The sequence below is a fragment of the Chaetodon auriga genome, chromosome 20, assembly GCF_051107435.1.
Source record: "Chaetodon auriga isolate fChaAug3 chromosome 20, fChaAug3.hap1, whole genome shotgun sequence".
Taxonomy (NCBI): Eukaryota; Metazoa; Chordata; class Actinopteri; order Chaetodontiformes; family Chaetodontidae; genus Chaetodon; species Chaetodon auriga.
In genome coordinates, this window is record NC_135093.1 from 16230217 (window position 1) to 16255000 (window position 24784).

Below are 24784 nucleotides of genomic sequence, written 5' to 3' on the forward strand. Positions count from 1 at the left end.
TTGTTTATTTTAACATCTCTGAACCACAGGCAAAATAGCACAAAGCATTATCAATAGAATAAATACATCAAAAGTACAACAGTACAAGAAGATCTAAAAACTCATTGAATAAATTAATTGAAAATGTTAAATAGCATTGAATGGACAGGATCGGGGAACTGTGATAACATGCTGGTCTCTTCCTTTTGTCCTTCACTCTTTGGCATCAGTAACTCCTCCAGCAGAGATGGCGAACGTGGCCTCGTTCTCAGGCATATCGGGACTAGAGGAAATCAGCAGAGAAAAATGTGTGTCTTGGGCCAGATTCAAGTCCTCAACAATTAAGTCTAAGCAACCATTTTTATCTGTACTGATACACACTGGAACATTTTCAGTGTTTTTTTTTTTTTGGCATGTTATACATTTCGCAGCCTCTCCTGCCAGTTAATATGAAATCCACTCCTTCACCATGCACTGCGTGCTCACCACTATGTCAAATCATCCCACTAAAAGTATGTTTAAATATACATTTTTACTTCAGCATATCTACAAGTAGGCCTATGCTGATGATGAGTGGGTACAAAGACAGCTTCATCTTGAAAGTGTGTTTAATACTCGAGTTATAAGAGTAATTTGAGGTGGAATATTAATTTATGACACAAAAAAACAATGTTAAACTACGGTCAAGACCCTTTCATGCTTTGAGTTTGGAGAGTTTGGTCAGGTTTCTTGCCAAGTAGGTTTTTCACATACAAGTAATTGACCTTGGTAGACTGGTGCTTACAATACACACAGTATGAGAAAATACAGGTGAGGGCAAGTACTGCAAGTCAAGAAGCATAAATAGAAAATAGAAAATTGAGAATAACCTATGAAGCACTATAGTATCTACAATATGACTACTGTTTAGAAACAGTTAGAAAACAAAAATAACTTGACAGGTAGGAAGACCTTGTTGCAATATCACATCTGTTAGGATGTGGAAAATCACTCGTCAGTGTGCTTAGCTGATGTTTATCTCATCTGACCACGGTTATAGGAAGTAAAACTTCAATTGTCACTTGCAGCCGATTCTCTCAAGTATTCTGCTTTGTGTCATCGTTTTATACAATAAATTGTGCACTACGACTCACTGAATTGAAAAATGCTGCATTATGAATATTATAAACAAATACTGTGACTCACCTGTCAAATATTTTGGCAATCCTTATCTCTCCACGGCCCTTCCTCAGGCTGATCCGTGTGGTGGAGGCATGGGCCAGGATATGCCCACCGATCGGCTTCTTGGGATCAGCTTGAAACCTAAAATAACAAAAAATGTTGCACCTGATGTGTCGGCATCAAAACAGATTTTCAAGCACAAAACTTGTGTGAAATTTGCCGACTCTTACGTCATTCCTGCTCCGGGATCAGCTGTCATTTGGTTGGTGACAAACACTGCTACGTTGTACTCTAAGAAAACATAAATAAAAGCCAGTAAGACACATGGGCAAAATGATAAAGTTATTCTCTTTCATACTTTGAGGTCACCATGTGTAAACACCAGGTAATATGTAGGGCTGATGTTTGTGGATTCCACATAAATGCACATAAGGACACTCCTGTTTCAGACCTTCAGAGATCTTCTGCAGCCTGGAGAGCATCTGGGCCAGTTTCTGCTGCCGCTCAGCCAGCTCACCTCGACCAGAAAAGTCTACTCTGAACAGAGCCATGATGGAGTCGATGATCTGAGGACAGGGAGGTGCAGACAAGGAGAGTGAAAGGCTGACAGCCAGGATGGAATTGCTACTTTAAAAAAGTTTGCCTGATGTTCAACACGGACACTCCCTTGAAAAAAACAAACTTTCATTCTCACCGTGAAATAGCTTCACACAGAGTGAGTGAGTCACAGAGTGACTCAAATGGAGGGGGAAGAAACCAAAGAAATGATGAATATGTGAAAGCATGTTTTAGATTTCATTCTTTTCCTGACCAACAGTTTGAACACTCCTCCCTCCTCGTGGAATTTGGCTGCTACAAAGTCCAACAGCTCCATCTGGTGTTCACCTAATCAGCGAGCAAGACAAAAGGCGAATCCATCAAAATATTCTAACTTTGCCAGGAGACAGCGTTCCACATGTCAACGTGTTCTGGTCTAAATGAACTGTATGTGCGCACTGGTATAGGCCCGGGCGTAGAGCACGTTGTCCAGCACAGCATCCTGGTCCACATTAAACCTCTCAGCTATGTCTCTCAGTCTGTCTGGACGACTGGAAACAGACAAGTCAAGGATGATGTGAAACTAACAAACAAGAAGGAAACATGCTGATACACACAGGAACAGTCATTGCGTGGACGCCTACATAAGAAATATCTCATAACCGTGTTTTCAAAATCAGCACATGGTAGGATGTCATCCATGACAACAACCAAAAAAAAAAACAAAACAAAAACAGGATACTTCAGGTTAGTCTGAGATACAGTCAGTTTAAAACTGCATGTCAAATGCTGATCACTGTGAGGATACAAGGTGTTCTCTGTGTCGATGAAGATGACTTTCCCACCTGAGTAGCCGTCCTCGCCCGGCAGCTGAGCAGTGACTGGACAAAAACAACACAGAAACTGTTTTATTCAGTTTATTTGACTTATGCATTGTTGTTTTATCTATCAACCCTGAAGCAGCCATTTTCAAAAGCCTCCTTACTCACCGCAGAGTGTGTGAGACAGCTGGGTTTTCCCTGTGCGAAACTCTGTAAGATGGAATAATGTCGGGAGCTGCAAACTTGAGTGATATTTAAACAACCATATCATATTTAACTGCAGGAAAACATCTCCTCACCACCAAAGGCCTCTGTGATAGCCATACTCTGCATACCTCCGCCCAAAAGTTTACTGCAGAGATAAAAGATATATGTTATAACATCTGTGCTGTGAGTTAGGAATATTTAAAGAGATGCACCATCAGAGAAACTTACTAGCCACTGATCTTAATGTTTGCTAGTCACTTCACCATTTTACCACCTCCAGTATACAGTACATGCAATTGCAAATGGACAAAATGCAAACCACTGTAATATGTTCAGCAGGGTAATTCATAGTCTACATGTTATCAACAATAAAAGTAAATCTTAGCTCAAACTCCTGGCTCCCAGTTGTGATGTGGAACACCTGCTTCCTCTTCACACTGTACTCGAAGGCGGTCTGGAAACCAACACTCTATAATGAAAAGAAAACCAGCTGATACATAAAACGTTATTTTGGCCTAATGCCACAAAGATGAAGTAGTGCAGGTTGAAGAATGACCTGCACTTCACTGCACGGCAGCAAATCCAGCCTTACCAGCATTTTCCCAGCAGCCTCCTTGATTTTTTCCACTTTTGCCTCTGTCAGACCCTTGATGTTGCACAAAGCCTTGCGAGTTGTCATCTGGATCCCCTTCACGGTGCAGATACCCACCGACCTCAACTTTTTGATGTCTGCCATATTCTGTGGTTGCAGATGGGGAGAGACAGAGGGATGCTCGAACAGACAACTGACTTTTGATCTGACGGGATACAGGCGATTTAAACACCAACCAAACTGCATGTGTCATGTCGTATGGTGGTTCACAACATGGTGAGGGTTCAAAGTGTGCTCTGTGTCCTTCAGCCGTGCTGTTTACTCACAATCCCGTGTTTCTGCAGGAGGTCAATGTCTTGAAAGAAGGACTCCTGTTTGGACCAGGGACAAAGAAAATCTACATGAGATAGTTGCTGAGGACTAAACTTGATTACTGAAGAGATGAATACAGCTTTTATCTGAAAAACATCTGTGGTATAACTTATTAATACATCATAAGCCTGTCACATTAGCTTTATAACTTTGTGTTTATACCTAAATTGTTATTTTGAGTTAAAACAGCTTAATTTAAAATTTAATTTAAAACAGCGGGGGGTGGGGACGTACGACGGAGGATTAGGGCCACATTAAGGGGAAAAAAATTAATTATTTACGAGAAAAAAAGTCATTATTAACGAGATTAAACTCATTATTAACGAGAAAAAAGTCATTATTAACGAGATTGAACTCATTATTAACGAGAAAAATGTCATTATTAACGAGATTAAACTCATTATTAACGAGAAAAAAGTCATTATTTACGAGATTAAACTCATTATTAACGAGAAAAAAGTAATTATTTATGAGAATAAAGTCATAATATTGAATGCAGGCAAGAGTGACACCCCCCGACAGCTAATTATCTGGTCAACATTCTCTGACATTCTTGACAGCAGTCAAGTTGTCATTATTATTGTTACTATTATTGTGTCAAACAAGGTGTGAATTTATTAAAACAAGATACGACTTACTCCTTTCCATGCTCTGATCAATGGGCAAGTATTGATCAGTTTCCGCTGTAGCAGAATCACGTGATAATAATGCTCTTTTTTATTCGTTGTTGCGTTATCTTAGCCCGCCCCTTTACTTTTTTGATTGACATGTAAGTGACAGGCTCGACTCCAAAGCAGACGTGCTTGATTCCCCCCAGTTCCATAGCAACGGTGCACCAGAGAAATTTACCAGTATTTTTTCACAGCGTGACAAATACAATGTGCGGTGGGAGTGCGTGACAAAAGACCGACTGTCACGCTCAATGCGTGAGACATGAGAGCCCTGTGTAGTACATCAACCGTCCTCACCCGTCTCTGGCGTTTTCTCCCATCGACTTCTCCCGTAAATTTATGAGTCGGAATGTAAAATATGACTCCTTGTTTATGAAACCTATCCTAAAATAGAACTCAACAAATCCTTTGTAGCCCTCATTTTGGCAAGTGTCTCCAAAAGTAGCAGGTTTGAATATTATGACTTTATTCTCATAAATAATTACTTTATTCTCGTTAATAATGAGTTTAATCTCGTTAATAATGACTTTTTTCTCGTTAATAATGAGTTTAATCTCGTTAATAATGACTTTTTTTCTCGTTAATAATGACTTTAATCTCGTAAATAATGACTTTTTTCTCGTTAATAATGAATTTAATCTCGTTAATAATGACTTTTTTCTCGTTAATAATGATTTTTTTCTCGTTTATTAATGAGTTTAATCTCGTAAATAATTAATTTTTTTTTTCCCTTAATGTGGCCCTAATCCTCCGTCGTAGGGACGAGACTGTGGCGGGCCCAAACGAGACTGTGGAGGGCCGCCACAGTCTCCTTAATTGGTGGGAAACACTGCATTAACATAAATCGTTATCTGGACAGTTGTTAGACAGGCTCATATCTGACACTGCTAGCCGCTTATTCACACTTCATATACCTGTAGAATATAACCAAGCTAAACTGAAATGCTTCACTGCTATCTTACCTCGTCATCCTGGAAACCAGTATCAACTTCAACAACCTGATCCTCTGCTGCTTTCATTTTCAGGGTAGCAAGAGCTAAACGTCGAAGACTAAAATGGACTTTGCTGGTTCAGTAAGCTCCTGTCAGTCAGTAAGGGTCTTTAGCCAAGGTGAGTTCAGTTAGCTTGCACAGCATACATTGCTAACTTAGCTAGCTATATTCTGGTCTTTCGACTGTTCGTGATACAAACTAGACGGTTACTAAAATATAAAAACTAGAACATTGGCATAGTCACTCACTTTAAGTAGAAACGGAGAATAATTTTGAGATACTGGTGGAATCAATGTACGTTCAGTTACGAGCAGCACCTGGCGGGAAATCGTAATTTATGTTCCATTCAAGTGCAGTCGGAAATTATTAGCGTATTAGTGGACCGGAAAAATTGGATATATCGTGACATGAACATGATGGACCCAAATGTAACGCTTTCACGTGGAGGCGTTATTGTCGGACTTACTGACCTTAAGGAACTTGAACATCTCCAGAGATTTTTAGTAGGTCTGAATTTTCCGAAAAGGCTCATTAGGCGCTGCTCTGAGCGTGGGAACATGTTCCCATTAAAACCCTCCGCACCCCAGGTGCCAAAAAAGATGTGAATGCAGTGAATGCAGCATCAGACACTGACGTTCTTAAAAATGTGTGCATAGACATTCATTCGCGTCTGGACTCTCTGTAGTGCTGTTTAAAAATGCATATGCTGCATCCTGATATGGTTTATATTAATTGGTGGTGTCTTGTAAGCCCATGGGGAGTGGGCATAATTGTATGCCCACTAATTGTATGCCCACTCCCCATGGGCTTACAAGACACCACCAATTAATATAAACCATGCATGACACAATGACAAAAAACTTCAGCATCATCACTACAATAATGGACCATTTCACTGCAGACATGAGGTGCTGTTGACACTCCAGTAGCTGTCAAGTACTTACAATCATTAATGTTATAAGTTGCACCTGTGCTTTTCCTTCTTAAGATTAGATATTATAATTCTATTGCTTACCTATCATTACTAATATAATCATTTAGTCTGGACTTTCATTCATAATCCTTAATTGGTAGTTTTATAATTGCAAGCACACGGCCAACATTCTGACAGGAAACACTTGACTTGCCATTTGATTTGGTGTTTTAATTTCTGCAGTCATGTTGAACACAAAACAGAGACATGCTGAACAGTGGTAAGATTCTAAGTTATCACATGGATAACAAGAGAGAAGACCATTCTCTTAAGACAGGACACGTCACAGTAATATTGAGGCATTTAGCATCATAACTTTATCAACCACCATGATCACATTTGTCCAAAACTCTTGACGGGTTTCCTGTCTTAAATGAACAATTTTGCACTTCACATACTTTCCATAGAAAAGGACACAGCAATCTTTGAATGATTGAACAACACGGAATCTGGTGTTGTTGCACTCTACAATCAATTGCTTAAAACCAGAGAAGTGTACTAAAACCAATTTGACATGAGAGACATTGCACTATGACATAAAGTACATCCATAGTACAACAATGAACTATGACAGAGTCTACAGAGGCCATTCTGCAGACCACATTCTAATCAGTAAATATTATCTACAGTGCCCTCCAGGACGTGGACCACTCTGTCAGATATTTTATTCCCAAACTCTCCACAGAGGTGTAACCAGCAAGCACATGATGATGGACAAAACTGCCAACATGCTGCAAGCACTGCAACGTTCTTCAGACCGCAAACACCAAGACACACATTTGGTAACCGCCAGATTTTCCAGATTTGTCCACCTGTACCCGCTATCCCCTACAGAACACATTTTTAATGTTGATATAAGTATTTATTTTAAAAAAAGAGAAACACAGAAAATAGAAGCAGTGCTCCTGGAATAAGTCTCTGCATGATGTTGGAGTAAGGAGAGACAGTGAGAGAGAAGTGTTAAAAACGCATCACATCCTCCTCCTCCAGTCCGATTAGCCAATCCGACACCTTGGAGTGAGCCTAATGTCACGCTGCTGGAATACAGCTTTTGCTTCTTTTATTTTAACTGCAGTTCTTTGCCCTTCTCCATGGTCCCTCTGTCTCTCCTTGCAACCGGCCACGCTGTGTTGCTAGTGGACGATCTCAGGTTGATGTTAGCCCTTCCTGTCTATCACATCTTGCCAGGTGCGGGAGCCATCATGCCCGGCATCCCACCAGACATTCCAGTGTTGGGGCCCAACAGGATCTAGAAGGGAAAGAGTCGATCATTCAGGTTGTCCATTGATGTACTTTTCAGGTACGCCACATTTTTCTGTTCATACTGCATTCGCTCCTCAGCTCATGTCAATGTGTGCCTCCAAACCTGAAATGTCTCCTGAGTCTCTCAGCTGTTGCTGAGCGCACATGAACACCCACCTGCCTCTGCTGTTGTAGCTGCTGCTGCTCCAACTGTAGTCTTTCTGTCTCAAACACAACAGGCAGCACCAGGATCATGAAGGAGGTAGTTCCCACCCAGAGCGCTGAGCGGGAAAAGCTGAAACAGGATGACAACTTGATTAGTTTCTGTTGTTGTAGATACGCCAGTACAAGGTATGGACCAAACACTTCATTTTCCACTGATTTACAGTTTGAGAAGTGCGTCTAACTCAAGAAAACAAAGGCTGGACTAATGGCTGCTGTTGGGATCAAATCTCAAATGAGAAGTTAATCTCTTTATCTCCTGGGCTTCCATGTCAGACTGCATAAATGCAACAATAAGGTGGGCTAAAACACGCAAGAGATACCTGTAAAACTTCTTGGCCAGTGAGACAGAGCACTGTGCAGACACCTCAGCAGCAGAGCGAACTGTGTCAGGAAACATCTCTGTCAGGCCCCACAACCTCTCCATCAGTGTCTCATCCAGCTAAAGGGGACAAGATACAGATCAGACATGACTGTGGGTAAGGAATCAAGCAGCATCTCTACTGATGAAAAACACGCAGAAAAATCAAATCCACATTCATTTCTGAAATTTGGTGAATACAGTTTGTCCATCCTGAATTACGCAACAGCTGGTATTAACAGTCAGGAATTCTCTTGTTGCTGTTAAAACATTCAAGATAATAACACGAAAATGCAATTAACCGCTTGTTAGATGAAATAACAATTTTAACTACCTTTCAACTAATGCTTACAACAGACCATGGACTCAGACAGGGTTTGTCAAACCCAGAACTCACACCTCAGGTAGGTATTTAGCTAGTTAGCATTGGTATAGCCATATTGGCTAGCCATGTTGTGCAAGAATAGGAAAGGCTGAAAGCGAGACAACGCCACCTATATTGATTTTCTGCTCTCAAGCACATTTTGGATGTAACCCAGAATGACTAGCCACTTACGTCTTCATCTTCATCGTCGTCAATCTCGTCCTCCGGGGGCCGGGTAGCCACCGGGCCCGCAGCGGGGGATAGCTCCTCGATTCCGGCCATGTCTCCTGATTAAGCCCGCTCTTCTTTGTCGAGATGGATCACCTGTGTGCGCGTCAGCAGGTTGCTGGGAAAGGCGGTCAGTTTAGACTATTTCTGATGGTTTCCCACCAGTTTTCATTAAAGTTAATGCTTGAAGGCGTTCTTTCGATGCAACGACAGTCTGAGGTCACAGTAGGAAAACGTGAGGCTTGTCAGGGACGGATGACGGTAGTAGGGCAGGGGTCAAATTCTAGTTCACTAAAAAGTAAACTGCGCCCCCTGCCGCAGTGACGGTCTAACAACAAGTATTCATTATACTGCAGACACAGCATTTCTCTGAATTTAGATGTGAACATCTTATTTAAATTACAGCAACATCTGCTTTCTTGCGAAACGGTCACTTGTAAAAAGGACAACAGTGCACCAGTATATATTGATATATCACTAATTAAGCACATTTATGTTATTTGAATGCTAATCCATAATTCTAACACTTATGAAGGCTTAGTAGAACACCATAAAATAGTTAATGGAGTGTAGTTAATTTCTACTAGTACATTGTTATAACAATAATTAAGCACAACATAATAAGATGGCTTTCACGGTTTTGGTTATATTGTTATAGGTTCTATTTTGTACATGACATCACCAAATTTGTCAGTGTTTTGCCACTGAAGGGAGCGGAATATAAGGAAATATAACTAGAAATATTACTTTATGGGTCAACGTGGAGTCTTTTCAAGGGGAGCCTACCAGCCACGGAGGACAAACCAATGAAAGGCATTTTTTCAAAATAGGTTCAAAGTGGATCTTTTGCTCCTAATCATTTTGGTCATTCCATGTTTTCCCCCTATGGATTTTCAATTCTGTTTATTATTATTATTATTATTATTATTATTATTATTATTATTATTATTATTATTATTATTATTATTGTCAGCCTCGTAAGGTTTCAGGTCAGGCCACAAGAGAATGCTGTATACAGTGTATATCTTGTAGGAATTGCCACCAACAGACACATAATGTACAACCTCCACATAGGTGTCTATGCTGCAGCAGTGAAATACACTATACACTTTCAGCATATAGAACACTTACAGTGGAAGTGAATATATATTTGTGTGGGGTGGGGTCTGAGGATTTTAACTACAGTATTTGTTGAACGTTGTGTGTTCTGTTGGATTTTTTACTTCACAGTTATATGGTTCCTAATGTCAGTGCCAGTAAAAGTTTTTTTTTGTTGTTGTTGTTGTGTTAATCTTTTTCCAGAGAAATTGCTGTTGCTGGGAATAGCGAATGGGGGCTGGTAATGGAAAAGTTCTGGGATGCAGGGATTCCTTGTTTACATCCTCCCGGAGTACGCCGCGGGGGCGGGGTTAGCTCCGCCCTCATTCTTTCGCCCTGACGTCATTGTCGCTTGTGTTTTTTATGAATGAAGGAATCCAACCTCAGAGAGCAGCGGAGTAATTCCGGGAAAAGGCGGACTGACATTTTGTCGCCAGAGTCGCTTCGACCCTGCAGGTAAATTATATATATATTTTTTACAAAATATTAAACGTTTAAATATTTAGCTGGATTTCGTTGATAACAGCCGAACACTGGAGGATTTGTATCCACCGGGGACTTGCCAACTAGCCAAGGACAAGGCAGCTGTTTGGTTTAATCTCTGTTAGCTGGTCAGAACCGTTGATGCTAGGCGCTAACAGTTAACATTACTAGCATGATTAGGATGATGCGGATATTTTGGCCCCGCTCTTCATATTTATGCCTACATACTCGTAACATTTGACAGACAGAGGGTTGTTCTCACTTCCTTGTTTAACTGTATGCTGTAATACAATTTAAATTGCTTATTTAAAGTCTTACTAAAATGGATGTCGAGGGCACTCGTGATGGCTGTTTACTATAGCAGCAGCGCCTTTACCGAAAGCTGGCCAGCTCCTCTCCCTATAAGGATAAGGGTGGATTCTGGATGTAGCTAGATGTATAAATACGGTTTCCATGCGTGGTCTGTGTTACCTATTTGTTACTTAGTCATTACACACTGAACAGAGTAGATATTAGGCTGTTTTAACGTTATAAACCCGGTTAACTAGTAGCTTGCGTACGGCAGTGTTGCGTTCACTTGTTGCGTTCCACTGAGGTGGCGTTATTCAGGAACAACTATGTCCTCTAAAGTGATATTTATAGGAAAGTACAAAGGTGGATACCCTGTGCTGTTTGGACAAATACAGACAGACGTGGTCTCAGCTCTTTTGCCTGGGTTTGGACTGATTGGCAGTCTTGGCGGAGCTCAGCATACAGTTTATTGCTGAATCACCATGACTTTACGAAACGGCGGCGGTCTCGTTGGTTTACAGCCGGAGTCCACCGGCTGGTTGGACAACCATGGCCGCTGCTACCTTCACTTCCCACGCGTTTCGGGAAATGCAGTCGATTGTCAGCAGACTGTAAACCGCTTTAACAGGTGTTTTATTTAGCTGACATGGATCTACACCCGCTGTACACGCGTTGTAGGCCTACATGTGCCCTTTAAGCCCATTTGTACTGTTATGAAGTCAAGTTTTACGCGACAGTTGGATTTGGTTCGTTGACCAAAATCCAAATCCAAATCCAAATTGCCTGGTGGTCACGAAAAATGGAGCTGAGGAAATATGACATGGTGACTTAAATGGCTCCTTTTGCTCGTGTTGTTCCTCCAGGCTGCATGGTTAGCTTGTTGGGAGTCCGGTTTGTTTTCTGAAATGTTGAGTACAAATGAAGTCTTCTGTGTATATCCACTGGTTCTGTAGGCTCCTCTTGTCTACACACGTGTTGAGCCCTGGAAGAAAAGGCCATCAAAGTAAACTTTATCAATCAAATTGAGGTCAAAATAAAAGGGTGTTCAGTCCCAGAGGTAGTAACACTGAAAATGAAAAATCCTCATGTGATGAAGTGTAATACCCTTTTACAGCCAGGGTCTGAGATGTAATGAAAGTCAGTGTATCTCATTTGAAAGTAAGCAGAAAGCCAACCTGCCTTAACTTTAGATCATGTTGAGTAATAATCAGTTAAACACAAAGATCCTGACAACAGCAGATTTCCCCACAAGTTCTGCCACACACTACTTTTACAGAGCGCAATCTCACCCTCAAGATTTTGTTGTTGATATATTTACAAGAGAGGAGAGATGAAAAAAGGTGTCAGGGATCATAAATACACCCTGGAAGCCAGCAAAGACTGTAATCAAGAAGTGGTGAAATTCAACTGCAGCATGATCTTGTCTCGATCTGTCTGTTACTCAAATCCTGAGCAGTTAGCTCATCGATGAAGCTGCCCAGAGGTCAACAGAAGCCACTGGACTGTAGTTTTGTCATGTTCTTTTCCACATGGGCTACAAATACATTGAATGAAAGCCCATTCACTCTAAAAAGAAAATCCAATGCTGAAACAGTGAACACACTGACTCTCTAAAAGCTGTGTGGGAAAACACCCCGTGGTTTGGTGATGTCAAGGTAGAACTTGCCAGTCACAATTCACTGTTAATGCCAATATTTCTGCTGTGCAGTCAACACAGCGTGGCTTCTCATCAGCATGCTGACGGCTGGTTCTGTCCTGTGCGCTCTGGTCAGGATAGAGGTGAACCTGATGCAGCTAAAATGGCCTCAAGCTGAAGTGCAGAGTCATTTTTATCAACACGGCAGCGATCTGAAGAGCACAGCCAAACCAACCAAGAAGTGACTAGGGGGAAAAAAAAACAGTTCAAGTTGGGCCACTCCGGTGTTGGACTTTAATCCCACGCAACAACATTTGTGAGCTGACCTTAAGAGGAGTGTAGGAAGTCCCCACACGGTCTGTGTGAACTGTTCAGCAAGAAGAATGGGAGAAAATTTCCAAATACAGTAGCGTGAAGAAAGCACAGACTTAAAGAAACATGCTTACTGCTGTTATTACAGCTTGTTACTGGAAGCACCAATTTAAGAGTGTGTAAAGTTATCTAATCTCGCTGTTTTAGTCTCCCGTGTTTCATTTAATGTCAGAACAGAGCAAATGATTTAATAACGTTTCATTTTAGGTTTCAAGGCAAAAATCAGGAGCAGTTAAAAAAAGCGTTTTACACATAGAGGCTATTGTGACATAGCTGTGTTCCTTCCTCACTTAAATATGACTTGAAATGGTGAGAAACAGGCCCCATAAAAATAGTTACTTTTTCCACAATGAAAGTTTTGAACCGTTGGTGTCGTGTTGACAAGAGGAAGTGTTAGTTAGGACACCTGCTTTGAGCAACCAAAGGGCAGACACATGATAACTTCCTCCTCACTATTCCAGCTAACAGAAAAAGGCACGTTGCTTTCAAAACCTCCCCTTCCTTTCATATCAAACCACAGAGTTTAATGAGAGAGCGCATTTGGAGAAGCATGAAAGATCTGTGGCTTCTCCTTTGCTTTGTCGTGCATGACTGGCTGTCTTGTGAGCAGATGGTAAATGTCAAGCCAGACTTAGGCCTAAACAGCATGATGTCCTGAGTCACATGTGATAACATACCTTTTTTGTTTTGTGTCCTGTTTTCTGTTCCAGAGTGTCTGTATCTGTGTCGGCTGGTGTTTTGGGGGGGAAGAGAGCTGAAGATAGTCGCATCATGACGACAGAAAGAAGCAGCAAAGCCCTGAAGGTAACACACCCAGAAACACAACCGCTGTGTTATCTCGATTTTTACAAGAGGGAAAATGACAATGCTGAAGAGAAGTTTGACTTTCCCAATCAGTTAATTTTTAACGTCACCGGTCATCTTATTTTTCTCCCCTTCCTTCCAAATGCTTCCTCCCTTCCTATCCCCTTTCCTCCTCTCTTCCTTCCTCTTCAGATCAAGCAGGAATGTGGCGAGAACGTGCCCATCCTGTCGGACAGCGATCTCATGTCCCTCTCGGTGCGAGAGCTGAATCTCCACCTGCGCGGCCTGTCCCGCGACGAGATCCAAAAGCTGAAGCAGCGCCGTCGCACCCTGAAGAACAGAGGCTACGCTGCCAGTTGCCGGGTCAAACGGGTGTCCCAGCGCGAAGCCCTGGAGCAGCAGAAGATGGAGCTCCAGAGGGAGGTGGAGAGGCTCGGGGCAGAGAACGCCGGCATGAGGAAAGAGCTGGAGGGGCTGGGCGCGCGCCTGGCAGCGCTCCAGAGGTTCGCCAGGGGCCTGGAGGCCGGAGGGGGCCACCTGCTGGCTACAGCCCCACGCCTCAACACCGCCTCAGTGATCACCATCGTGAAGAGTCCACCACAGCCTCAGCCACAGAGAGAACAGGAGCCGTCTTAGAAGGAGCTGCTGGAACCAGACTGGGGGGGGGGGGACGCACAACCTGCAATGCAAACACACACACATGCATACATACACCATACACACGCATGTCGAGAACAGGATGACGATATTAGAAGGAAAATACTAAACACTTGTTCGAGTTATGCCTCGTTCACATTTCCACATTCTGTTGGATCATGTATGCAGGAGTCATTCATTCCTGTGTGATACGGTGTCGACGGAGCGGTGTGGAACGTCACCGAACAGACAACAGCTACGCCCCGCTTTCCGAAGCAGGGGCCAGGAACAGTCGAAACATCACGAGGGACGGTGGCACGTGTCCTCGACTTAATGCTCTTTTGACACTGCAGTTTAGTTGACTGAAATTTAGGAAAAAGCGCGTTTAGAAGCTGTCAAAGTTTAGAATCAGGATGAGAAAGATGCAGCAGATTTGATGTGAACGAGGCGTTGGAGTACTAACACGCTCGGTCATCACACACACATATATACACACACACACACATATATACACACCAAACCCTCATTCCCCAATCCGTGCGGGGCGTAGACATTGACTAATTGGACTCTGACTGAAGCCAGACCGACCCGGAGTCACTGTACATCCTCACTGCTCGACAAACGCAGCTCTCTGATTGGGCTACAAAAAAAGGCCGGGGCTTCTCTGCATCGGTTAATGGCACCTGACCAACAACAACATGCCAGGGTGGAGCAAACCTGCGTGCAGCTTCCTCCAGCTCTGCAACGTCTTCCCTTCCTGGTACAGTTGTAGTCTGAAGCCACAAGCTGTTTCTTATACCAGCCTGGGCGCACGCGTGCCTCCTGCTGCGCTAGGAAGTGTCCCAAAGCATGAGTCACTTCTGTTAGCCATTAATGAAGAGTTTCTCAACCTGGGTGTTCACAGGAGAGGCTGATGTAGTGACATTTTTGCGGGTCTGTGTTTCATAGACTCAGCGGGATCATTTGTGGAGCTTCTGCTAACAGTAGGCCACGCTCACATTCACTTACAGAAAGGGTCACGCGGTCTGGAGAAAGGTTGAGAAACGCTGCATTTGTGGGTCATGAATTCCTTTAAGCTGTCCATTCAGTGAAATGTCTTCACCTGCCACTACTCCCTCCCTGTTCTACCCCTCCACATGATGAGGGGGGGGCAGTTTTATACTGCTCGTGCACACATTTCTCACATTAATGCAGTGCCTTCAGCGTCTGTTGGAGTTACGAGAATGCAAACCTAAGAGGGAAAAGGCTCAGAGCAGACTGTAATCGCTCCTACTTGACTGTTCACGACCGCACATTTCTTTGTTTAGGATCCTCCTGTTTTCTGTGCTCTAATCCCTCACTGCTCATTTCACAATTCCTACTGTGCAGTAACTTCGCTGCAGTCTGCTGTGGCTTCCCTTTTTTTGTTTTTTTTTGTTTTTTTTTTTCACATCTGGTCGACTCCCAACAACAGATGTTGGTCATTTTGCTAAAAACGTGTAAAAGCAGAGACGCGTCTGGTAGGAATTACACTCAAGTCGATGCAAATCCTCTGCATACATTCCCGTTCCATGTTCTTATTTGTAATGTTTTGTACGTGCCGTTGAGAGACGAAAATGTTGAGTGACATTTATCAGAGATATATTCTATATTTTATTTGTATTTAAAGGTAGATATTATGAGAAGACAAGCTAACGAGTGCTGTGATGTTCTATATGTTTTCAGAAGTACTTACATATGACTAGTCCGGGGATATTCTCACGTCTAATTATTGTGTTATGTGGCGGCGATGATTACTTTACAAAATGTTAATTATTAGCTATGTAGAAATATGCTCAAAGCCAATGGCCATATTGCTGTATGATGATTTCTGTGTGTGTGTTTTTGCCATGTTTGTACTGGCTTGTCATAGTGGATTCTTGGAGGGATATTATTTTTCTATGATGACTTATATGTTGTTTGTGTGAAGAATTAGGGTCACTTCTGAATTGGCGGGGAGGGCAGAGCAAGGGGATGTTAAAGGAAGTGGGAGGGGGTGGAAACGTGGAAAGAGAGATGGAGATGAGGAGGAGATAAGAAGGTTGGCGAGGAGTTGAACGATGGAGAAAGAAAGTGAGGCGGACCGGGAAAGAAGGTGGAAAGAGGTGGTGCTTTTATTCGCTTGAAAACCTCCATCAGTCACAGGCACGTTTCAGTCAAGACGTGCTCGGGCGAGCTCGGACTTCGTGGGGGGCCGAGGCCGCCGAGTAGTGCTAGCAGTGTCATCCACAAGCAGGCGTTGTCATGTATTAGACTGTGTTGACAAATAACTCTTAAAGATATGAGGCATATATTTAGCTATATGAATATCAATGTGGAAAAGCATTTATTCTCAATATTTTAACGTCTCACATCTGTCAAACTGTGCTGGATGTTTTGTAATACTTGCAAAACAAAAATGGTTTTTGTATTTATTACTTGTATTTTTTCTATTGTGAAAATTTAAGTACATTGTCTATTTTATATATTAATTATAATAAATGTTGTACATATTGTACATAAAATGGCGTGTTTGTGGTCGTGGGCTGGATTGGAACAGTTGATGCACACGCAGCAGAGACAGGAAGTGGATCTACAGGATGTGTTGCACAAGTTATCTCTGCAGATCAGAAGATAAACTTAAGGTTGGATATAAATAGACTTTTTGACCAAGGTTGACATGACCGTGTTCATCTTCTGAATGTCAGGGGTAATGTTTCTCTTCATATTGGGACGTTCGGAGCAAATGAAGTGTAAGTCAGGCTGTTGCACCGCACAAACAATGCGAAATACTGCTGACTCATACACCGGCGCTGCTTCAGCTGTGGCCTCACACAGAGGCATGTTTTCAGTCTGTCCGTCCATTCTTGTGATCACAGGATCTCAGGGACACCTTGGACTGGACTCGAGGATCAACTGATCAGATTTTGGAGGTCAAAGGTCGCTGTGACCTCACAAAACACATTTTTTGACCATAACTCAAGAATTCATTCACGAATTGTGACAAGATTTCCCACAAATGTCTCACAGGATAAAATAAAGAAGTGATGACCTTTTATATCTCAGAGGTCAAAGGTCACCTTCACTGTGACTTTCCCGGCCATTATTCAGCACCGTAACTCAGGAACAGAAGAGCAGATTGTTGCTACTGAATTGGTGACACTAATCTTCAAACTGCGCTGGTTGTTCAGATCTTCTGAGCTGCTGGTTTAAGGTGTGTGTGAAGCATCCATGTTTTACAGTTTGTAGCTTCTGTGCAGAAACATCTATCTTTGAAGCATTGTAGTCCATCAAGCTGACTGGTTCTGCTGATTTTGAGCTTCAGGTGATTGTCGTTGCACCAAGTGATGAAGCTCTCTGTCAGTCCTCTGTCCTCTGAAAGAACAGTCTCTGCGTGAAGACAGCATGTTTCTCTGGAGATTATTCACTGGAACCATGTATGTCAATATAATGAGAACTTCTACTTCACCAAAAATACACTTTAATTTACATATCAGACTAAATATCCTTTATTTCTTAAGATCCATTTGACATGAAATAGTAGCATCATGAGCAGCTTTATAATATACAAAGAACAGTAAACCAGAAAAGTCACTGAAATTAAAAAAAAGACAGTTATGAATGAAAAATATAAAACTAGGTCTTGTTTTTCTGCCGTGCTCCACCTTCACAGCACATATGACTGTTTCAACATACATCACTTCTGCTCCTCGTGCAGACAGCACTTAAAGCTGTACTTACATTAGTCTACAGCACCTCCTCAGCTATATTCACACACATCTGACGAGAACACGTCTCACAAAGGATGAAGAGTGTCTTCAGCTCTATTTAATTATGACATTCAAAGTGCGGTGTGACCGACACACCGTCTACTCTGCCTTTCAGTTGTAAATTATTGGAATATCAGACAGGGACGTCTCTCTTCAGGAGCTGTAATTCACCAAAAACGTACATCAGTTTCAGATGTTTATTAAAAAGAAGCACAGCTGCAGAAAACATCAGCACTGAATACTGTATGTACATACAGTGTAGTGTAAGTGCAACACAGTGAACTGACCACTGCTTTTATAAAGGAATACAGGCTTGCATTTGGAGCTGGAGGGAGCTCAGTCATGGTCAAAATAATCCAGTTTGTATCTGTGCGGCAAACCAATTACCCAGACAACTCTCAGCAACGTCTAAAAATAAGCCGGCGCTCCTGCGCACAGACATGGCTTCTCTCCTGTTTAAAAAGCAATATTATGTCGGGCAGAAGCAGAAATAAACACCCCTGACCGCTGTCTGAGGCTGGGGCTCGCCTCGATTTTCCGATGAAAACACAGAGTAATGAGAAGATGAAAAAAAAAAAAGAAAAAAAAAGTGACAGACTGCTGCTCAGACAAAGCGTTTCGTCTGTTACACACAGGCCAAGCTCAAAGCGTGTGATAACTGCCTGTCTGCTTGTAGATAAGAGTGGCGATGTGTTCACGGCCCCTCCACACGGCCCCCTGCTGTTCACGCGCCGCTACAGCAGAGCAGTGAAAGCAGTTACAGTAAACACGTTGGCAGACTCACTATGACTCATTCGGATGACTCAAGAACTTCAATTATGTGGACAAAATAAGCAGCTCTGACTGCGGTGGAGTTAAATCCAACAAAAAAAAAACAACAACAACAAACACAAAAAAAGACTGCCTGGAAGAACAGAGGAGCATCCAGGTTAAAGAAACAATGGCAAGTTTCTGCTTTGCATGTTCTTTTTTAACGTTCAGAAGATGAAAAGGTGACGCACAGGGTGTTTCTTCTCATGTTATTGTCCTAATATTCAGCTTTTTTAAGCCTTCAAATGCACCGCGGATCAGCATAACAACTGTGTGATGTGCAAGAAATGCAGTTCAGCTGAAGAATTCGGCCCCTCCACGCAAAGAATTTTCAATACCTGACGAAGGAGTCCCTCCAGTGAGTGCGTCAGGGCCAGTGCAGGAAACCCACTTCATGTGGAGCAAGTTGCACTGAAATTTCGATTAGTTTCTCGATGAGTCGATTAGTTTGGTCTATAAACTGTCAGAAAATTATGAAAAATATCAATCAGTGTTTCCCAAAGCCCAAGATGACGTCCTCAAATATCTTATTCTGTCCACAACCTAAAGATATTCAATTTCCTGTCATAGAGGAGTGAAGAAACCAGAGAATATTCACATTTAAGAGGCTGGAATCAGAGACTTCATTGACTATCATAGTTGACAATTAATCGATTAATCGTTGCAGCTCTGAATTCAGTTTTGCTAAGACATCAGTATGTGTGTATACCCTCTGTGCCGGTTTTAATGTGTGAACTTCTTTTTTAAGCCTGATGGTTATCTCTTGGTCTAGGACTATTCATAATGAGTGCTTGCTGAAAGAGCTGGAAAACAGACACTTATCACTGTTCGCGGGCTTCACAGAGTTATGCCGGGCTCCAGTCAGCAGAAGCCGACAGGGCGTCTCGGATGTCAGTCGCCTGCTGCAAAGGGACACGCCCACCCAAAGGCTTGAAGCTGAGATGCTATTTCCACCCGCGAGTCCAAAAATGAGTTCATTCTTTTGAAAAACAGAAAATTCGGCACAATTGCTCAATTATTTCCTTGTGTAAAAAGCGAGAGGCCTTAAATCAGTTTGACGTTAAACACTCGCCTTCAACATTTGGAATCACCCGAGCAGAAAAAAGGTTTATGATAGAGCTCCTCTACTGAGATCAGCCATCTAAAGTTAGCTTTAACCTATATTCCTCTTCTGTTTTTACCTCAATCCAGTTAACCTACATTGTGGTCTGCAGAGGTCTTCTGCCAGAGTGAACCAGCTCGAGCTTTAATCCCATCCATTCAAATAACGCCCCAATTACACCAGTGTAATCCTGACCGGCTCTGCTGCTGCTGGACCACATACTGTATAATCTATAATCTGCTCTGCCTCGCTCTCATTCACTCCAGTCATATCAATAACAACATTGATCCATATAACTGACATTAGCTCAAGTTTTCTGACTTGGCTTCCCTTTAAATCCATCCACTGCAGTGAAAGGTGTCCCTTAAAATCCCACAATACACCAGACGTGACTGCTATGATACTGAAAACAGCACATTAACGCACTTGCAGACCAACTAATTTGTTAAACTGCTGTAAAATTAAAATCTAAATATTTGTTTCAAGCTCACAAAATGAAAACTTTCATCAATGTTTTGAGGATATTTTCTATTTTCGGTCATGGGAAAAAAGATTAAAAGTTCAAATTGAGGAAACCTTGATGAACACAGCCAATGACCATCTGAAAACAACGAGACCTCCAAAATAAAACCGATCCCAAACCACAACAAAACAAAGACATCCAATAGGACGAAGCAAACATGACCGAGCTTAAATCTGAAACGAAGCTTCAATCCAAGCTGGAAAACTTGCATTCCAAAAGTCGAGTATGATTCAGTTTGTACAAGTGTGACTCACAAACCTTCCAGAAACAGTCAACTCTGTTCACTTTCTGCCCAAGGGTCTGAACGCCAAATCAGCTTCAAGCGTTCCTAAGACGCCTGGAGATGTTTCAGCAGGAAGGTCCTCGCGTTCGCGATCAGTCTCAAAAACAGGAAAAACAAACGCGTCTCTAATCATTCATGCAGTGAAGGAGTAGCTGCACAGGAGGACGAAGCGCCGTCCGCCATTACAACAGTCTGAATCTGATTCAGCTGCAAGCGTCACTTTTTCTGCTCTAGAATTCGTCATCGGAGCTGAGCAGGAGGGTCTTCTCCGTGTCCCCGCGCCCGCTGACGGTGCTGTGGGTGCGGGAGACGGGCGGCGGCGCCCCCTGCTCCAACGTGGACTGCTGGGTGTACTGCTGGTAGGCCGGGGAGAAGTTGTGGATGGCGTCCTGGACCATGTCGCCCGGGTTCATGGTCTCCTTCAGGCTGCTGGAGATGCTCTTCATGGGGGCGCAGCGGCCTGTGGGAGGCGGGTGAGACGAGAGAGTTAGAGGTCAGGAGGGCATGTGAAAGAGAAATAAATGGGGTCTAAAGGAAGAGCGGAAAAGGGGTAAAAAAAGGACAGTGGGGAGAGGAAATAAAGGGTGTAGAAAGGTGCAGGAGTGATTTAAAGGAGAGGAAAGTATGAAGAGGAAGGAAATGGGTGAAAATAAAAAGAATAAAAGGGGGGAAAAACATTAAGGGAGGGTGGATTTATGGTGAGTTAAGGAGGGCTGTGGGAGCAAATCAAATGAAGAGGAAAGGAGGAGGAGGAAAAGGGGGAAGGATGAGAAGAGAGACTAACGTCAGAGGAGAGTGAGAAGAAAAGTGATTTAGAGAGACGAGAGAAGAAAAGAAGGGATGAAAAACGGGTAGGAGAGAAGAATGGGGGGTCAGTGATTTAAAGGGTGGTAAACCTTTAAAGGAGGCAAGGAGAGAAAGAGAAATGAGGGCTGGTGGAACGGAAAGGGAAAAAGGGTTCACAGGGATGGAGAGGGATACAAGACGGGTACAAGAAGTAAAAAAAGGAAAAGTTAAAGAGGATGGGAAAGATTTAGGGACAGGAGCAAGAAGAGTTCCGGGTAAACAGAGTCAAATCATCATCAAACAGTGGAGGAGAAAAAGAACAAGAATGGAGTAAACATCATCTGTGTTTAACCTACCAAACTGTCCATATGTAGGAACAGGTCCTTTATGACGCAGCAGAGAGGAAAGAGACAAATAAAGATGGAGGTGTAGAAACAGGACGACCCAGACCAAAACATGAGGGATGGACAGAAGAGTGCGAAAAGTAAAAGGTGAAGATGAAGAAAAGAATAAATGGAGGAGAAGAGGTGGGAAGAGACGGAAATTAAACGATTTTTTTTTCTATTTTCTACTTCAGAAGACTTTTCCTTTGGTAAGACATCAAACGTGTGAGTGCACATGCAGTCGACTCTGGCGTGGTGTTAGAACTCATCGCGCTCGCCGTGTAACTCCTTCCCTCGTCTCGCTCTCACCTTGGGAGTCCAGACTCTTGTCCATGTAGACCCTGTACGTGAAGGCGTGGCGCAGAGCGAGCGCCGCGAAAAACATCTCGATGCAAATGATGAAGTTCTGGTAACCGGCGGCCACTGTCCCCTCGCCGACGGACACCTCCACTGAGTTAATCTGAGGGATGGCGCCGCACTTCTCCAGGATGGCGAGCAACATGCCTGACCACGAATGATAAGACGGCGCTTAATGAAGACAGAACTATCCTTGCGTACACACATTGATTAAAAAAAAAAAGCGTGCAGTGCGCCTACCCTGCCAGAACGAGAGGAAGATGACCGACTTGACCATCAGGAACTTGAGCATGGGGCTGTAAGGGCTGAGCAGCTCCCGGGTGGAGAAGTAAAAGAGGAAGAGGGCGTACAAAGACAAGCTAACCGAGATGTTGTAGATGATGGTCACGTACAGGTAACCGCTGGCGACACTGCGGAGAGAGAAGAAGTCAGAGAGGCGGATGTTAGTGTCGGTTTAGAGGTTGGTTTTGTTCAGATTACTACTGTTTCAGGTCACGCTCAAAGCCTCAATCCCCCAGTAGAGATGAATGAAGTGACGGAGGGAGGAGGTGGTGATAAATCTGGGACTTTCAATTAATCTGAAAATGAAAGGAGTAATCTAGCAGCATCTTTGTTAACACTTTCTCTGTACTGAGGAAGCTGTTTGGGTAACGCCTCCTGTTCTCATTACCAGCTCCGCCAGTCAGAAGTAGCGTTTTAACCTGAAAGCCAATCCAGGCGGAGCTGACACTCCCACCATGTTTGCGACACTTACTTGAAGTCCCCGTCCTTGTATTTGCCGTAGGCCTGCAGGATGACGGTGATGATGGCCATGAGCGGTTTGACCACACAGAACTGCAGAGTGGCCTGCTTACAGAAGCGCAGGAAGCCAATGGAGTAGGCCTTTCCCCTCAGGCAGCAGGTACCGTACATACAGCTGGACCTGGCGGGACAAACCATGGTTTTACGCTTCACGTTGGTTCTGAAATTGGCGGGGAATTACGTGTTTTAACGGCAAAATTTGGAGGGTAATTTGAGACTTACTCAATGGGTTTCCCTCTGATCTCAGCCATGATGGCGCTCTCTCCACCCAGGTATTCGTAGCACAGGCTCAGGAAGTTGTAAATCACAAACGCTGGGGAGAAACAAGGAGAGAAAGGGTTGGTTGTGATCTCTACACAGCCATTATTGGCTTCCTCTATGAATCATTAGCCCTGCATAGGCCACCAAGATGTTTAAAGCAGTACATTTTTTTTCCAATGGCCTTTTAATTTGTTTTCTATTTATTGGTCTTGACAAAACACACCAGACGACAGTGTGACAGTGAGCCAGCAGCACAAGACCAGGACCCTGAAAATGAAGCAACTCAATGGAATTCAGCCATTACTAATTTTACGGCTTCTATCTGTGCTCCACCCACTGCATCGCGTCACATGCTTACAATGAAGCCTGTTCACTGTATTACAGATTTAAAATGTAATCTACAAATTGTCACTTTAATTATTGAAAACATATTTATACTTTTACACTAACGGAAACTCCAAATGGCAGTAAGAGACAGTAAGAGTGAGAAAACTGTTTCAATACCACAAAGTGAAAAGTACAGCACAGTGAATCATTCAGTCACCCGCAGACCCCCTGCCCCCCAGGCAATCACACAAACCCAAAATCACTTCCTGTCACACTTGGTTTTGACAGGAAGGCACGACCTCAAAGTCTGAAATCAGTTTCCACATCATCGCTTGATCCAGTGTTAGAACATTGGACATTTATTATGTGTATAAAAGCCAAAATATCATCACCATCTTCACACATTTGCAACGCCAACAGCAAGTAGTCAAGCCAAGTATTGACCAGTGTATGAGATCAGTTTACTATAGTGTTTGATCAGTTTTATTATTGACCTCCAGCAGCATCAGAAAAGGTTCATGACTGACTGAGTTTTCATTGAACAATGCTTCTATAGTTTACTTCTATGCTGCGACACACTGGGCCAGCACATGTTGGAAACGCGATTCTTCAAATAATACATGATAGCAGTCAAGTCCTATTTGGTTATAACCTGATAAAACGTTTAGTTTTTGCTGCACACGAGAACTGGAACAGCCAGGCACACAGAAATGAGAAGTTGAAGGTGTGCTGCCTACAGCTCCGTATCTAACAGCTCACTGTGGCTGCTCCTTCCACTTTCATCACTCCCTGCAGTATTTCAAACTGATCCGCTGTCCAAAAATGCTGAAAATCACAGCTGTCTTGTTTTGTAGACACGCTTTTGATGAACGATAGCGGTCTGTGCAAAGCTTACTGATAAACACTGCATTTCCTGTGAAGACTGCATAATAAAAGTCAACTCTCGTTCCACCAGTTAAATGCTCTTACTGTGAAGTTGCAGCAGTAGGAAATGTTCAGTTTGCGTTAGCAGTCATTTAATACAACTTTTTTTTCCTGGAAATGTTGCTACATACACCCAGTTTGAAATACTGCAAATGTAAGGGCTTTTATGACTGAGCCATGGACTCAGTCACCATTTCCTCATTCGATAGAGAATGACTTATCAGACATTTAGTTACATGAAAATCTTCAAAATTGTGACTCAGAATCTCACCATGAATCTTCCCTTCACTATAAACACTGATATGTTTATAGTACACTATAACAACAAGCTGCAGAATCATCACTGGGGTGACTATCTCAAAGCTAGATCTCACGAGGATGGATCAAAACCCACACCGATACACGCACGCATGCACGC

The 24784-nt window shown here is 42.9% G+C and overlaps 4 protein-coding genes across 6 annotated transcripts in view; 1 reads left to right on the forward strand and 3 right to left on the reverse strand.

Annotated features, from left to right (window-relative positions):
* Positions 1-137: 137 nt before the first annotated feature.
* Positions 138-5359, reverse strand: dmc1 (DNA meiotic recombinase 1). The gene is made up of 13 exons (XM_076760264.1): positions 5303-5359; positions 3624-3668; positions 3298-3444; positions 3092-3174; positions 2798-2850; positions 2667-2708; positions 2486-2558; positions 2137-2228; positions 1952-2025; positions 1592-1706; positions 1371-1431; positions 1165-1281; positions 138-262 (listed from the first exon to the last, which is right to left on the reverse strand). Exons 1-13 carry the CDS (start codon positions 5357-5359, stop codon positions 193-195), a joined length of 1029 nt encoding a protein of 342 aa, XP_076616379.1. The 3' UTR covers positions 138-192.
* Positions 5360-6455: 1096 nt separating this feature from the next.
* Positions 6456-8969, reverse strand: tomm22 (translocase of outer mitochondrial membrane 22 homolog (yeast)). Its single transcript, XM_076759926.1, has 4 exons — positions 8687-8969; positions 8093-8211; positions 7725-7842; positions 6456-7554 (listed from the first exon to the last, which is right to left on the reverse strand). The coding sequence occupies exons 1-4, from the start codon at positions 8774-8776 to the stop codon at positions 7480-7482; spliced, it is 402 nt and encodes a 133-aa protein (XP_076616041.1). The 5' UTR covers positions 8777-8969; the 3' UTR covers positions 6456-7479.
* maff (v-maf avian musculoaponeurotic fibrosarcoma oncogene homolog F) lies at positions 8518-16564 on the forward strand. 2 transcript variants are annotated; one of them, XM_076759925.1, is made up of 4 exons: positions 8518-8534; positions 10194-10276; positions 13313-13406; positions 13599-16564. In XM_076759925.1, exons 3-4 carry the CDS (start codon positions 13374-13376, stop codon positions 14040-14042), a joined length of 477 nt encoding a protein of 158 aa, XP_076616040.1. In that variant the 5' UTR covers positions 8518-8534; positions 10194-10276; positions 13313-13373; the 3' UTR covers positions 14043-16564. The 2 variants fall into 2 exon arrangements, with proteins under 2 accessions (XP_076616040.1, XP_076616039.1); XM_076759924.1 differs by lacking the exon at positions 8518-8534 and having other exon boundaries at positions 10112-10276.
* A 968-nt stretch (positions 16565-17532) lies between these two features.
* Positions 17533-24784, reverse strand: part of tmem184ba (transmembrane protein 184ba) — a 13459-nt gene continuing 6207 nt past the window's right edge. Inside the window, exons 5-10 of one of the 2 annotated variants that reach the window (XM_076760527.1) lie at positions 23077-23167; positions 22808-22975; positions 22294-22463; positions 22006-22200; positions 21670-21696; positions 17533-20987 (exon numbers count right to left, since the gene is read on the reverse strand). In XM_076760527.1, the coding sequence (XP_076616642.1) occupies positions 20758-20987; positions 21670-21696; positions 22006-22200; positions 22294-22463; positions 22808-22975; positions 23077-23167 (881 nt within the window). In that variant the 3' untranslated portion in view covers positions 17533-20757. The remainder of the gene's footprint in view (positions 20988-21669; positions 21697-22005; positions 22201-22293; positions 22464-22807; positions 22976-23076; positions 23168-24784) is intronic. The other variant, XM_076760528.1, reaches the window with a different exon arrangement.